Source organism: Ranitomeya variabilis, chromosome 3 (assembly GCF_051348905.1).
Source record: "Ranitomeya variabilis isolate aRanVar5 chromosome 3, aRanVar5.hap1, whole genome shotgun sequence".
NCBI classification, from domain to species: Eukaryota; Metazoa; Chordata; class Amphibia; order Anura; family Dendrobatidae; genus Ranitomeya; species Ranitomeya variabilis.
In genome coordinates, this window is record NC_135234.1 from 24,598,086 (window position 1) to 24,614,244 (window position 16,159).

At 46.9% G+C, this 16,159-nt stretch overlaps 1 protein-coding gene across 6 annotated transcripts in view; it reads left to right on the forward strand.

Moving 5' to 3' along the window:
• LOC143815020 (uncharacterized) overlaps positions 1–16,159 on the forward strand; it is an 87,245-nt gene that overhangs the window by 29,237 nt on the left and 41,849 nt on the right. For 5 of the 6 annotated variants that reach the window (XM_077293805.1, XM_077293802.1, XM_077293806.1 and 2 more), the window contains exons 6-7: positions 3,584–3,616; positions 4,337–4,445. In XM_077293805.1, the coding sequence (XP_077149920.1) occupies positions 3,584–3,616; positions 4,337–4,445 (142 nt within the window). The remainder of the gene's footprint in view (positions 1–3,583; positions 3,617–4,336; positions 4,446–16,159) is intronic. The other variant, XM_077293804.1, reaches the window with a different exon arrangement.

A 16,159-nucleotide genomic window follows, 5' to 3' on the forward strand; every position in this document is an offset into this window, starting at 1 on the left:
ACCTTGACTCGACGACTAGCAGACCAGCTGAAGAAGATGACACTGCTGAGTGTCTTTGACGCATGGGAACCAGACAGTTCTCAAGACTGGGTAAGTTCAAACGAAGCACTTTACTGGAACCCTTGACCAGAGCGGGAGGTAGAGTCCTTGGCTCAGAATGACCCATGGGCATAACAGACAGCATGTGGAAGACAAACTTCTTCGTGTATAAGGCTCCAACTTGGAGCTGTAGTTGTCCTTGTAGGACTAGACTGTTCTTTAGCAGGGTTCGGCCATTATCAGGCAACGCCCACACCGGGTTCTGGAGCTGTAGAACGGAGACCATACACCGACTCCGTATGACAGGCGGCTTAGACACACCAAAGCTCCCAGAAGGCAGAGAAACAGTCATAGACTTTAGCGGCATGGAGTTATTCTCACCAAGGGCAGTCTCTCCTACTGACCCGAGGTTTTTGAGCTTTAGATCCCCTGGACAGAGGCCATCCAGGTGTTCCTCACAACAGCAGCGACATTGTATGCCCTTCTTATGGCTGATTTCAGGCTGCTGCTTTGCCAGCCCACTCTCATCAACCTTCTTAGGCTTCACACGGGTAGCTGCATTAACGGGTAGAGGAACTGGAGGGTCACAGACGGTCATGGCTTGACGTGGGGGTTTCTTCACAGGTTTCGCTCGTCTGGAGCGCCTCTCGGATCTAGATGGGGAAGACTTCACAGGAGTGGCAGGACGAGGCTTGTCAAAGACTCTACGGAAGGCCACCAGGAAGGCCCCTAGGTTCATGACGATAGGATCCCCTGCTTCCCAGAGGGGAGTAATCCATATTAGAGCATCTTCGGCCAGGTAGGACATGATGTAACCCACCTTGACCCAGTCAGAGGGAAAACAAGCTGCATTCTGCAGGATGTAGCGTAAGCACTGTTTCAGGAACCCCTGACATTCTTCAGGATTCCCATAGAACCTAGGTGGGTCAGCTGGGTAGTGCTCCTCCTCATAGGCCTGAAGTTGCTTGAAGAGAGCATTAGAGACAATAATTGGGTCAGAGGTCTCTTCAATCTGAACCACCCTTGGTGGAACAAATTTTTCAGGTTGCTCATACGGGCAGGAAAAAAGTTCATCATGCTCTGCGAGCGGTAGGACATGGGATACAGCGGAGGCCATGGCCTGTGCAAACTGTCACGCTCACGCCCTGACTGGTGGGCGTGAGCACGCGGGGGTATGTGGCCCCACTGTGCCACAAACCAAACCTCCCTGGAAGGGGCGTAACTAAGTAGCTTCCTAGGTGTTCGCTGGAGCCTCTGATGGTGAGGTCAGACTTGTGCAATAGGAAGCTACCAGGTACCACTCCAGGGTGGAGTCTGGTTGTGGCTGCTGATCCCACCGGGGAACGGAACATAGACAAGCAAGCGGGCACGGCTGGCACATAGGCAGGCAGACGGGTACAACAGGAACACTGTCAGGCAGGCGGGCACGGCTGGCTCTCTGGTAGGCAGGCGGGCACGGCTGGCTCTCTGGAAAGGCAGGCGGGCACGGCTGGCTCTCTGGCAGGACTGGTGGACAAGACTGGTACACTGGAAGAACCGGTAGGGACCGGTCTGCAGGCAGGTATGTAGAACGGGTAAGAACCTGTTCAGACACGAGGACCTAGGAATAAGTAGATAAAGACCGCAAGAGCGGATGCAGAGCGAAAGCACAGGAGCTAGAGCCAAGAACAGAAATGCAGGAGGCGGAGCCAAGAGCAGGAGGCGGAGCCAAGTGCAAAATCGCAGGAGGTGGAGCCAAGAGCTGGAGGCGGAGCCAAGTGCAGACAGGCAGGAGGCGGAGCCAAGAGCTGGCAGCAGAGCCAAGTGCAGGAGAAGTAGAACCGCAAGGAGCGGAGCCAGGTAGAACCGCAAGGAGCGGAGCCAGGTAGAACCGCAAGGAGCGGAGCCAGGTAGAACCGCAAGGAGCGGAGCCAGGTAGAACCGCAAGGAGCGGAGCCAGGTAGAACCGCAAGGAGCGGAGCCAGGTAGAACCGCAAGGAGCGGAGCCAGGTAGAACCGCAAGGAGCGGAGAGGAGCTGCGGGAGGGGTCTCTGCAGCAAAGCTGAGCAGAGCCACAAAGAATGTGGAGAGAAGCTGCAGCAAGGGATAACTGCAACAGCAGAAGATAAGCTGAGTAGAAAGGAGCAGAAACGCAGAAGTGAGGAGCAGAGGTAAAGTCACAAAGGTTCAGAGCAGGCAGAGCTGCAAGAGTGCGGAGTGTAAGCAGACTGAGAATACAAGGAAAGACAACAGGGAAGGAAGCCAAAGACTAGGAGACCGAGGTAAGACTAAGTGCAGACAAGGCAATGGAACAAGACACAAGGACAAAGACACTGGGACCAGGATATTCTGCCTCCTGGTGGGCGGACAACAAGACCAAGGAAATAACACAGAGAATCCTCCAGAGAGGGAGTAACTCAGAGAAAGGCCAGGCAAACTCAGAAGCAAGACACTAACTGAGCTAACACATTGCACAGGCCCAGAACACTGGGTGGAGCTGCACTATATACTGGAGGCCTCTTGACAATTGGTCAGGAACAGATTGGACAGATGCACCTGATTCCTATAAGAACCAGAGAGTTCAGGCGCCGCCCCTCTATACACAGAACCATGAAGCATGCAGAGAGCAGAGACACAGAACATGTAGCTGGCAAGAAACAGAAACCACATCATGACCTGGAGCAGTGGGTAAGATAGTGTGAGAAATGCGAGGCCATGCCGCGATGCCAGCAGAGTTGTTACAGTCTGACTCCAGCATGCGAATATATCAAGACCAGCGTGAACATTCTTGGTTAATTGGGGCCAGTGGCCCTTAAGGCACATACTTCTTAAATAAGTAATATTTGTGGCATAAAGAACACCATTGCCAGTCATGAATTTGATGAATGGAGTTTGCCAGTCCCCATGCCACCCCAGATTTACTCATTTTTGGAACTGGATGAAAATGGTTTGAAAACGTCAAAAGTCTCGAAATTCATATATAGCCTTGCGTTGCATAAAACATAAAAGCTTTGATGAATGTCTTTACAAGTGATTTCTTTTGCCCTAAAGAAATATTAAGAAATTTATTATAAATTTAGACGCCAAAACAAAGTGGTGTTAAAAGGTGGATAGTCACCATGAGCCGAGAATTAATTTTTTTTACCCATTATTAGATGGTCACCAGTGATGAGCGAGTGTACTCGTTGTTCGGGTTTTCCCGAGAATGTTTGGGTGACCTCTGAGTATTAATGACTGCTTTGATTTAGTTTTCATCGCGGCAGCTGAATGAATTACAGCTAGTAGCCAGCCTAAGTACATGTGGGGGTTGCCTGGTTGCTAGGAATTCCCCACATGTAATCTAGCAGGCTAGTAGCTGCAAATCATCCAGCTGCCGGGATGAAAACTAGATCTCCGAGTAGTCATAAATACTCGGAGGTCACCCAAGCGTGCTCGGGAAAACCCGAGCAATGAGTACACTTGCTCATCACTAATGGTCACCTGAAGCCTGTGTGAAATGCACTGAACATTCCTTACAATATGAGTTTTGTCACTTATAGTAATAACTCACATTTATTTATTATAGAAGATTATGGGTCCAACAGTGTCCAAGAAGAAGGTAAGTTGGAAGGTTGTGTATCGACAGCCCCATCATCTGATGATGTTGACTTCTCCAAGTATCTACAGACTCTATGATGTGTTCCTCATGAATGAAACTGGATCAGAAGAAGAGGCCATGGAGAATGGAGTCCACATATAGACCCTCATGTACTAAGCACATGATGATGTGACTGGCACTTAAAGTGGCACTGTAGTTGTCATTGGTGTTGGGGTCTTCTGCTTGTCACTGTTTTTGAGGTCTGGTGGTGGTCACTGGTATTGAGGTCCTTTGCCTCTCATGTGGTGCTGTGGCTGTGACTGTTACGGAGATCACTGGTATTGAGGTCTTGTACCTGTCATCGTTGTGGAGGACCTGTAGCTGCCGCTGGTCATATGTTTTTCACTGATATGGGGATTCTTGGGCTGTAACTGTTATGGTGTCACTGGTATGATTTTCATATGGGAATTTGGGACATGTCTTTTATGAGAGGCTTGAGGCTGTCACTCTTATGGGAACATTGTGGATGCCTCAATTATGGGGAATCCATGGCTGGCACTGTTAAGAAGTCCTGTGGCTGTCACTCTTCTAGGACCAGTGTGTCTGTTTGTAGTGGAGACATTGTGGCTGTCGCTGTTTGGGAATCCAGTAGCTGTCACTGTTATGAGGGACACTGTGGTTGTTACTGGGGCCCTGTAGCTATCACCATTGTGATTGCAATTCTGTCTCTTTATTTCCTAGATCTCCAAAATAAGAACAGTTACTTTGTCAGAATCATAATTCTATCATCTACAATCCTAGTATTCCTAGCTGTGGTTATTCTCCCTATTGCATATTACTTAATAAACAGGTAAGTGACACCATATAGTGCATAATGTGGTGGGCTTAAAGTTGCTTTCTCAAGTTCTTCTCTTCACAAATGACCCATTGATGTGAATGGAAACTGTGTAATACTCTATTTCCCCTCTGGAGGCGCTGCAAGGAAATGGAACACTTACTACCAGGTTTCCCCACAGATTAGTTGTTTATTAGGAGATCCCAGAACGGGGAAACTGTGTAATCAGATTATACTTAAAGAACCCTACTAATAAGTAGTAATTTTTCCCACAGAGAACCCCTTTATCAATGCAATCAGATAGGATGAATGACAATAACACTGATGTAACATGACAGTTGTACATCTTGAGATCAAGATCTAGACAATAAGGCAATGCACGGTTTTATGGTTTTATGGTAACGTAATGAATACCAATAGCACAGCTTGCATTTTTTGGCTGGGTGATGGGCACATAACCAGCAGGTGGACAGACATCCTTAAAAAAGTTCCTAACACTTTGACACCTTTCTTCTTGAGCCGGAGTCACACATGCATGTTTTGAGGCCTAGATTTGGACTAAGATGCACAGACTGACCCTAGGTCTCCTAACCCAAACTTCACAGTCTCGAATATATGACTAGAAGGCTGTTGAGTTCGGGTCTGGATGCCTGATTTTGGTCTAAAATTGTAGCAATAACAAATACCGCAAAGCCATGACTGAAGAAACTAGAAAAAGTTAGAAAACTAGCGCAAAGAAAAATCAAGCAGTTGCCCCTGGCCTGTTAATTTTTTTACCCCTTTTTCATATTTGAACGTTTTTGTCCTTCTTCCAAGAGCCGAGGCTTGTTTATATGTTCATCGGCACGGCTGTTTGAGTTCTTGTTCTTGGTCTTTTTTGTTTTTATGACCTTCATTGCAAATTAAAAAATGATTTGGTGACATGATTCTCCAGGACAGTACGACTACAGTGATACCAAACCGATATGTTTTTGATACGGGAAAAATTGTAGTTTTGATTGACAGTGTCGGACTGGGGTTGCCAAAGGCCCACCAGTAGCCAACTCCCAGGGACCGACTTTTCACTACTTGGAAAAGTGACATTATCCTCATTCACAAATAACAATAAACTGGGTAGATTGGTAAATAAATAAGATGTCTGTGGATCACCCCCCCCCCCAGAGTAGGGCAATGGGGAACTCGGCACCGGGTCCTGCGGTTCGGGGAATGTCACGGTGGCTGACCCGGTCCGTGGCCCTCAGGGGATGTCCAGTAAAAGAGTCTATGAATGTGAGGAATGTTCGTGACGCCACCTGCGGTATTCGGTCAGGGCGACCGACGCTGCTTAGGGGTCCGCTGGGGTGATGGAATGGCAGCTAGATGGTATACCTTCCCACAGGTGAAGTATGTCCCCAGGGCTTCCCAGATGTGTAGGTAGTGATGGTGGACGTTGTAAGGCGCAATGAATAATGAGGACACAAAGGTTGCAGTCTCTATACCTTTACTGAAGACTTCAGCATCCGCAGTCCCGAGTACCGTTCACAGGGCAGGCAGAGTCCTGCCGGACCGAAGGCAAATCCAGAGTTCTCTTAACCAGGTGGAAATCAGTAGCCTTCCTACTAGCGCCTGTGTGTTGAAAACACAAAAAAGCACAGTAAAACCAAAACCACTCTGTTGCAAAAAAATCACAGTGGACAGCAAGTGCTAGTAAAAAGATGGAAAAAACAGGGTATTTGGTTGATACGTTTTTTGCAAAAAATGTATATTAAGCCGCTGTACCAATCGCCAAGGTATACCCATATCACAGCAGTCCTAACTAATGAATGTAATCCCTATCTGATGTATTTAAAACCTGGTCATATGTACAATACCTGTATGAGCAGGATTCAGAAAAGGAATGTCCATGTGGACACGTTGGAAAGAACGGCTCCTGTGCGCACAGCTCAAAAAAAGAGGGGTGGAGGCCTCCCCAGTCTTGTAGAAACAAGAAAACAATTATGTAGAACCAGAACACATGAGCTGCGCGCACAGTGAACAAGCCAGTAAAGACATGTTCACACCACCAAGAGACTTGAAAGCACAAAAAAGCACAGTAAAACCAAAACCACTCTGTTGCAAAAAAATCACAGTGGACAGCAAGTGCTAGTAAAAAGATGGGAAAAACAGGGTATTTGGTTGATACGTTTTTTGCAAAAAATGTATATCAACCAAATACCCTGTTTTTTCCATCTTTTTACTAGCACTTGCTGTCCACTGTGATTTTTTTGCAACAGAGTGGTTTTGGTTTTACTGTGCTTTTTTGTGTTTTCAAGTCTCTTGGTGGTGTGAACATGTCTTTACTGGCTTGTTCACTGTGCGCGCAGCTCATGTGTTCTGGTTCTACATAATTGTTTTCTTGTTTCTACAAGACTGGGGAGGCCTCCACCCCTCTTTTTTTGAGCTGTGCGCACAGGAGCCGTTCTGTCCAACGTGTCCACATGGACATTCCTTTTCTGAATCCTGCTCATACAGGTATTGTACATATGACCAGGTTTTAAATACATCAGATAGGGATTACATTCATTAGTTAGGACTGCTGTGATATGGGTATACCTTGGCGATTGGTACAGCGGCTTAATATACATTTTTTGCAAAAAACGTATCAACCAAATACCCTGTTTTTTCCATCTTTTTACTAGCACTTGCTGTCCACTGTGATTTTTTTGCAACAGAGTGGTTTTGGTTTTACTGTGCTTTTTTGTGTTTTCAAGTCTCTTGGTGGTGTGAACATGTCTTTACTGGCTTGTTCACTGTGCGCGCAGCTCATGTGTTCTGGTTCTACATAATTGTTTTCTTGTTTCTACAAGACTGGGGAGGCCTCCACCCCTCTTTTTTTGAGCTGTGCGCACAGGAGCCGTTCTGTCCAACGTGTCCACATGGACATTCCTTTTCTGAATCCTGCTCATACAGGTATTGTACATATGACCAGGTTTTAAATACATCAGATAGGGATTACATTCATTAGTTAGGACTGCTGTGATATGGGTATACCTTGGCGATTGGTACAGCGGCTTAATATACATTTTTTGCAAAAAACGTATCAACCAAATACCCTGTTTTTTCCATCTTTTTACTAGCACTTGCTGTCCACTGTGATTTTTTTGCAACAGAGTGGTTTTGGTTTTACTGTGCTTTTTTGTGTTTTCAAGTCTCTTGGTGGTGTGAACATGTCTTTACTGGCTTGTTCACTGTGCGCGCAGCTCATGTGTTCTGGTTCTAGCGCCTGTGTGTTGTAGTACCTCCCTGCTGAGCACCTCGGGATAGTCCTCACAACCTTTGTAGATGTTTCTGATGTTCTCTCTTTCTCTGTCCCCCAGATGATATGGATAGGACAACCCGTATGACGGGGTAGGCCTGGAGTTAATTTATAGGGACCCTAGAGACGCCCCTCTCCCACAATTTGCCTCCGTGTCTTCTTAGGTATTTAGGTCAGGCAGCCGACTTGGAATCGACTGTCCTGCCGGTCTCTGAAATAATGCGTAGAGTCAATTACTCCCTCGGTGTTCCGGCCACCGGCTACGCGCCTCGGAAGGAGGCTGCCGATCTTGGGGCAGAACTCCTCCCGGTATTATCTCCTTGTGCTGTGACTTCGTTTCTCACTCTCCACAATGCACTTCGCTTCGTGTCCTTTCTTAGGATGCTGCCTGCCGCATGGGGTGTAGGCGCAGCTCCGTAGCATTCTAACTCTTGCTAGGCCTCTGACAGGATCCCACCCCTGACAGGGACCCTCTGTCTGCAGCTCAGATATTCCTCCTTCTCCCCCTGTCTGCCTGACAGGTCCTCTCTGGGTCAAACCCGGGCAGCTTCTGACTGACTTCCTACCCAACCCACCAGTTTTACCCGCGTGTGAGGAGTGCCCTAATAGATAGAAGCAAAGCTCCCCCTGGTGGACTGGAGTGTGAAGTATAGTGTGTGTCTTGTGATACCTGGCAAGGTGAACTCCTTTAGTGCCATCAGACGTAATATCACTCCCCCTGGTGGAAGAGCGACATTACTGCAACGACCAGGACTCTAGGGCGCTGCATCTGTACGTAGTGATTCAAGTATATAATGTCAAGTGCTGCTCATATAAGATGATGGTGGCCCACCGGAGGATTCCCCTTTCCTCCTGTGGGCCAGTCCAAGCTTGATTGACACTATTCACTTTACTGAAAAACGGGAAAAGAAAATTCCAAGCAGGGTGAAATGAAAGAGGAAATTATTCCGATGTTTATTCTTCCAATGGTTTTTCGTTTTGTAGATTGAGATAAAAATGATCTGGTAACTTTGTCCTATGGGTCAGTACAGTTCTGGTGATACCAAGAGTGTTTTTTAACTTCTTGAAATAAAAATACAAATACTTCAGAAAGACATAACTTTTTTATTCTTCGTTCTGCACAGTTGCATCAAGGCTTGTTTTTTTATGGATGATCTGTAGTTTTTACTGGTATCATTTTCAAATCTGAACAACTTTCTGATTTTTTTTTTTATTTCATTTTTTGGGGAGGCGAAGAGACCTAAAAACAGCCATTCTGCCACAAAAATTAATTTTTTCCATTTCAGTGTTCATAGTAGTATGGATTAAATATTCAAAGTTTTTATTAGTTCAGATATTAAGATCAAATATATGATTGTAGATTCCCATCCTAATGGGGCAGATTCCATTACTACATTTAACAAGGATTTTTTGAGTTTTCCTAGTTATATTTATTTTGGGAAGGTTTCATAATTTGATCTACTTTTACTTTATAAAGCTTTTCCGATGGCACTTAAGGAGTTCACCTGACCAGGTATCAGTCACACATTACACGTCACAGTCTGGCCTCCAGGGGAGCAAAGGGTACTATGTATTAGGCCACTCCTCACACTTTGGTAAAACTGGGGGTTGGATAGGAAGTTAGTCAGAAGCTGACTGGGTTGGAACCAGGCAACATCCTGTGGCAGAGGGTGTTGCGGGGAAAGATTCAGGGGGGTCCCTGTCAGGGGTGGGATCCTGACAGAGGCCTAGCGAACAAGATAGAATGTTAAGGAACCATGCCTGCACTACATCGCGGCGGTATCTCAAGAAAGGACAAGAAGCGAGGTTTATTGTGGAGACGTGAGAAATTAGATCACAGCAAAAGGAGATAACACCAGTAGGAGTCGTGCCGTAAGATCGAGGCAACATCCTACTGAGGCGCGTAGCCGGTGGCCGGAACGCCGAGGAAGTATTGGGCTCCAAGCATTACTTCAAACCAACGGGAGGACAGTTAATTATAGGTTGGCTGTCTCACCCAAATCACCTAAGCAGACATAGGGGGCAACTGTGGGAGAGGGGCGACACTAGGGACCCGGAAGAACTCCAGGCCTACCCGTCATATGGGTGCGTCCTAGCCATATCATCTGGGGGATGGAGAAGAACATCAGAACAGATATAAGTTGTGAGAAAGAACATCAGAAACAGACACAGCAGTTGTGAGGACTATCCCGTGGTGCTCAGCAGGGAAGTACTGCAACACACAAGCGCTACAAGGTAGGCACTGATTTCCACCTGCAAAGGGAACTCTGGATGTGCCTTCGGACCGGCCGGTCTCAGCCAGCCCTGTTAGCAGTACTCTGGATTGAGGATCCTGAAGCCTTCAGTAAAGAGGTAAAGAGACTGCAACCTGTGTCCTCGTTATTCATCGCGACCTGCACCACGCACCATCATCATATCTTTCATTGGACGCCCCTTAGCAGGGTCACGGACCGGGTCTAGCCACCGTGACAACCCCAAGACCGAGACAGAGAGGCCCGGTACCGAGTTCCCCACGGCCCTGCATCTGGGGGCGCTTCAAACTTGGCGTCACAAACAGGATCTACTTAAGCCTGAAGAATCAGGTCATGTGTGCCTTGGAATTGTGACTGAATTGTGCTTGAACTGTGATTTATTGCAAAGACTGTGTATTGCCACTTGCCGCCAAAAGTTCCCGCCAAAACCGCTGCCATTGCAACGCCGCGGGGAGCGCAGAAGAAGAAGAAGGGCGTGGAAGTGGGCGTAGACAAGCTGAAGAGCGCGAAAGACAATGGCCACCCAGTCTAAGTATTGCTGTATCCTGAGGACGTGTCCGTCAGCGGCGGAGGCTCGCCTCCTCATCCTCTTCGGAGGGTGGAGACCATGGAGACGGGGCCGCCCACGAAAGAGAACGAGGGAAGACGACCAAAAAGAAGGGACAGACATGGCGGCCTCCAAGCAGCCATGTGGGGATGACCCGATCCGGCGCCAGCCCGCATCGGTGGGAGCAAGCCAGGACCCACCACTACAGCGGGCGCTGGCCACTGCGGAGCTGCTCGTGAGAGGAGGACCCAGTAGCCGCTCGCCGGACGAACGGGTGGCTGCGGCCGAAGCCCAGCAGGAGGAGCGGTGCCGAGAAGCCCACGCCTGGGTGAGTTCCCAGCTGGTCCACTCTGCAGATGTTCCCCTGTCCCCTGCGTTCCCTTCTTCACCCGACCCGACCGCGGAGGACTCACGGACCACATCACCGGGCCGCGAACCGCGGGAGCGGGATCTGAAGCTGATGCCATGGATGGAGCTCCAGCGGTGCCTGGTGGCCGCGTGGTGGGAGAGGGAAGCCCAGCCTGTGGCCATGATCAACTTGAGAGCCGAAGTGCAGGATCCTCCGCCGAAGTGGAGCGTAGTGATTACCTTCAACTCCCAGGAAGGACGAGAGGTTATTCAGGAGATCGGGGAGCTGCTGAAGGTACATGTCGCCCGGGGCGAAGTGGAACCCTGCCATGGAATGATCGATGCGGACCGCGATCTGCAGCCTGGAGATGCTGTAGTTTATACCCGGTGGCAGCGAGGGACTGGTTGGAGGGCTCATGATGTCCAGCGGTGCGCAACTCTTCCGGTCACCCCTGAGGCCCAGGAGACCAGACCCCTTGTTGAGGGACCGATTACCGCCTGCGCCATGGATCATCCGGCGGTCTCGACCCAACGTGTGACCGTGAGTTCCACCCGTCCTCGGCTGAGGGGGGGTGGATTCGGGGCCAAGCCTCTCTAAGCCCCAGAGGGTTACCTGTGAGGTAAAGCCCTGGTGGAAACCACCTCCTGATTTATAATCCCGAGCTGCTGAGATTGTATATAGTTCATTACCTGTTCGTCTTCTGTGTCTCTTGCTGCTAATACCCGACCAGGGTTGTTCTTAAAGGGATCCCTTCATTTACCCGGGATCCCTATTGCTTTTATTTTTGCTTTTATTTTCCTTTTTGCTCCTTGTTCACCCATGTTATAAAGACTACCGAATCATGTACGGTGAATGGTTCACAAACTGTAATGTAAATAGTTCGCACCTTCTTAAAGGTGCCCCTTACTGGTTTTACAAGTAGGAGAGCTTTGAGAAGAGACTGTTCCCGAGATCAGCATGGAAGCTCTTACCTTAACTGGACTTGCAGATAGAGAGAGTCTGAATTACTTCAAAGAGACTTGGTTCCCTCTTAAAGGGAACGTTCACCAGTTGCACTTAAAGTATAATGTTGCCTTAAAAAAAAGAAAGTAGACAGTAATAATGTTTTACATAGAAGTAATATGTAGTTAGTTAGTTATAGAGAATGTTTGATAATATTGCTAGAGATTGAGGACAGGAAGTAAACCCGTAGGGGTTAGTGAGTGAGTCCTCCTGGGAGCCATAGAGAGATGGCTCAGTGATCCTGTACTAAGAAAAGAGGCAGTAGGCCTGGGCAGATGCAGGCGGTCCTGCATATGAACAATCAGAGAGTAAAAAGAAGAGTATTGTACTTAGAAGAGAAAAATAAAGAAAAAGTTAATTTATATTTTAGAAGTTTTATAGTAAGCCTTTAGTGGGTTCAGCTTATACGCCCTTAAAGGAAAAGTTAAATTATTGTTCAGAATTTGCACTAAGTAGAATAACCGGCTGGGTAATAGAAGTTATTTATAGTATGTTATTTAAAGTATTTAACCATGTTTTGTTTGTAACATTCAAGAGTCCTCACCTCCCATAAAGGGAAGCACTGTTATAATTATTTGTTCATAGCATTCTCAAAATTTGTATGTCTTTTGCTGACATGTATTGTTGTTTTCTTCCCAGTCCGGGAGTACTGGATTTAACCGGGGGGGAGTGCAGAGTCCTGGTCATTGCAGTACTGTTGCTCCGCCACTAAGGGGAGTGATGGTATGTCCGATGGCACTTAAGGAGTTCACCTGACCAGGTATCACAGACACCAATACACTTCACAGTCTGGCCTCCAGGGGGAGCAAGGGGTACTATGTATTAGGCCACTCCTCACAATCTGGTAAAACTGGGAGTTGGATAGGAAGTTAGTCAGAAGCTGACTGGGTTGGAACCAGGCAACATTCTGTGGCAGAGGGTGTTGCGGGGAAAGATTCAGGGGGGTCCCTGTCAGGGGTGGGATCCTGACAGAGGCCTAGCGAACAAGATAGAATGTTAAGGAATTGCGCCTGCACTACATCGCGGCGGTATCTCAAGAAAGGACAAGAAGCGAGGTTTATTGTGGAGACGTGAGAAATGAGATCACAGCAAAAAGGAGATAATACCAGTAGGAGTCGTGCCGTAAGATCGAGGCAACATCGTACTGAGGCGCGTAGCCGGAACGCCGAGGAAGTATTGGGCTCCAAGCATTACTTCAAACCAACGGGAGGACAGTTAATTATAGGTTGGCTGTCTCACCCAAATCACCTAAGCAGACATAGGGGGCAACTGTGGGAGAGGGGCGACACTAGGGTCCTGGAAGAACTCCAGGCCTACCCGTCATATGGGTGCGTCCTAGCCATATCATCTGGGGGATGGAGAAGAACATCAGAACAGATACAAGTTGTGAGAAAGAACATCAGAAACAGACACAGCAGTTGTGAGGACTATCCCGTGGTGCTCAGCAGGGAAGTACTGCAACACACAAGCGCTACAAGGTAGGCACTGATTTCCACTTGCAAAGGGAACTCTGGATGTGCCTTCGGACCGGCCGGTCTCAGCCAGCCCTGTTAGCAGTACTCTGGATTGAGGATCCTGAAGCCTTCAGTAAAGAGGTAAAGAGACTGCAACCTGTGTCCTCGTTATTCATCGCGACCTGCACCACGCACCATCATCATATCTTTCATTGGACGCCCCTTAGCAGGGTCACGGACCAGGTCTAGCCACCGTGACAACCCCAAGACCGAGACAGAGAGGCCCGGTACCGAGTTCCCCGCGGCCCTGCGTCTGGGGGCGCTTCAAACTTACATAGTTACATAGTTATTAAGGTTGAAGGAAGACTGTAAGTCCATCTAGTTCAACCCATAGCCTAACCTAACATGCCCTAACATGTTGATCCAGAGGAAGGCAAAAAAAAACCATGTGGCAAAGAGTAACTCCACCATGGGGAAAAAAATTCCTTCCCGACTCCACATACAGCAATCAGACTAGTTCCCTGGATCAACGCCTTATCAAGGAATCTAGTGTATATACCCTGTAATATTATACTTTTCCAGAAAGGTATCCAGTCCCCTCTTAAATTTAATTAATGAATCACTCATTACAACATCATACGGCAGAGAGTTCCATAGTCTCACTGCTCTTACAGTAAAGAATCCGCGTCTGTTATTATGCTTAAACCTTCTTTCCTCCAGACGTAGAGGATGCCCCCTTGTCCCTGTCTCAGGTCTATGATTAAAAAGATCATCAGAAAGGTCTTTGTACTGTCCCCCCATATATTTATACATTAAAATAAGATCACCCCTTAGTCTTCGTTTTTCCAAACTAAATAGCCCCAAGTGTAATAACCTATCTTGGTATTGCAGACCCCCCAGTCCTCTAATAACCTTGGTCGCTCTTCTCTGCACCCGCTCTAGTTCAGCTATGTCTTTCTTATACACCGGAGACCAGAACTGTGCACAGTATTCTAAGTGTGGTCGAACTAGTGACTTGTATAGAGGTAAAATTATGTTCTCCTCATGAGCATCTATGCCTCTTTTAATACATCCCATTATTTTATTTGCCTTTGTAGCAGCTGCCTGACACTGACCACTGAATATGAGTTTGTCATCCACCCATACACCCAGGTCTTTTTCATTGATGGTTTTGCCCAGAGTTTTAGAATTAAGCACATAGTTATACATCTTATTACTTCTACCCAAGTGCATGACCTTACATTTATCCCCATTAAAGCTCATTTGCCATTTATCAGCCCAAGCTTCTAGTTTACATAAATCATCCTGTATTATAAAATTGTCCTCCCCTGTATTGATTACCCTGCAAAGTTTAGTGTCATCTGCAAATATTGAAATTCTACTCTGAATGCCCCCTACAAGGTCATTAATAAATATGTTAAAAAGAAGAGGGCCCAATACTGACCCCTGTGGTACCCCACTGCTAACCGTGACCCAGTCCGAGTGTGCTCCATTAATAACCACCCTTTGTTTCCTATCCCTGAGCCAGCTCTCAACCCACTTACACATATTTTCCCCTATCCCCATTACTCTCATTTTATGTAGCAACCTTTTGTGTGGCGCTGTATCAAAAGCTTTGGAAAAGTCCATATATACTACGTCCACTGGGTTCCCTTGGTCCAGTCCGGAACTTACCTCTTCATAGAAGCTGATCAGATTAGTCTGACATGAACGGTCCCTAGTAAACCCGTGCTGATACTGGGTCATGAGGTTATTCCTCTTCAGATACTCCAGTATAGCATCCCTTAGAATGCCCTCCAGGATTTTACCCACAGTAGAGGTTAAGCTTACTGGCCTATAATTACCGAGTTCAGTTTTTGCCCCTTTTTTGAATATTGGCACCACATTTGCTATACGCCAGTCCTGTGGTACAGACCCTGTTATTACGGAGTCTTTAAAGATTAAAAATAATGGTCTATCAATGACTGTACTTAGTTCCTGCAGTACTCGGGGGTGTATCCCATCCGGGCCCGGAGATTTGTCAATTTTAGTGATTTTTAGACGCCGCTGTACTTCCTGCTGGGTTAAGCAGGTGACATTTAATTGGGAATTTTTATCACTAGTCATTTTGTCTGCCATGGGATTTTCTTTTGTAAATACTGATGAAAAAAAGTCATTTAGCATATTGGCTTTTTCCTCATCCTCATCCACCATTTCACCCAGACTATTTTTAAGGGGGCCAACACTGTCATTTTTTAGTTTCTTACTATTTATATAGTTAAAGAATATTTTGGGATTATTTTTACTCTCTCTGGCAATGAGTCTCTCTGTCTCAATCTTTGCTGCCTTGATTTGCTTTTTACAGAATGTATTTAATTTTCTGTATTTATTTAATGCCTCCTCACTACCTACTTCCTTTAATTCTCTAAATGCTTTCTTTTTGTCCCTTATTGCGCCCCTTACAGCTCTATTTAGCCATATTGGTTTCCTCCTATTTCTAGTATGTTTATTCCCATACGGTATATACTGTGCACAGGTCCTATCCAGGATGCTAATAAACGTCTCCCATTTTCTTTGTGTATTTTTGTGTCTCAGGATATCGTCCCAGTTAATTGCACCAAGATCCTCTCTCATCCGTTGGAAATTTGCCCTCCTGAAGTTTAGTGTCCTTGTCACCCCCCTACTACCCATCTTATTAAAGGTTACATGAAAACTTATTATTTTGTGGTCACTATTCCCCAAGTGACCCCCAACCCTTATATTTGATATGCGGTCTGGCCTGTTGGTTAATATTAGGTCTAGCAGTGCCCCTCCTTGTTGGGTCCTGAACCAGTTGTGAAAGGTAATTGTCTCTCATAGTTGTCAAAAACCG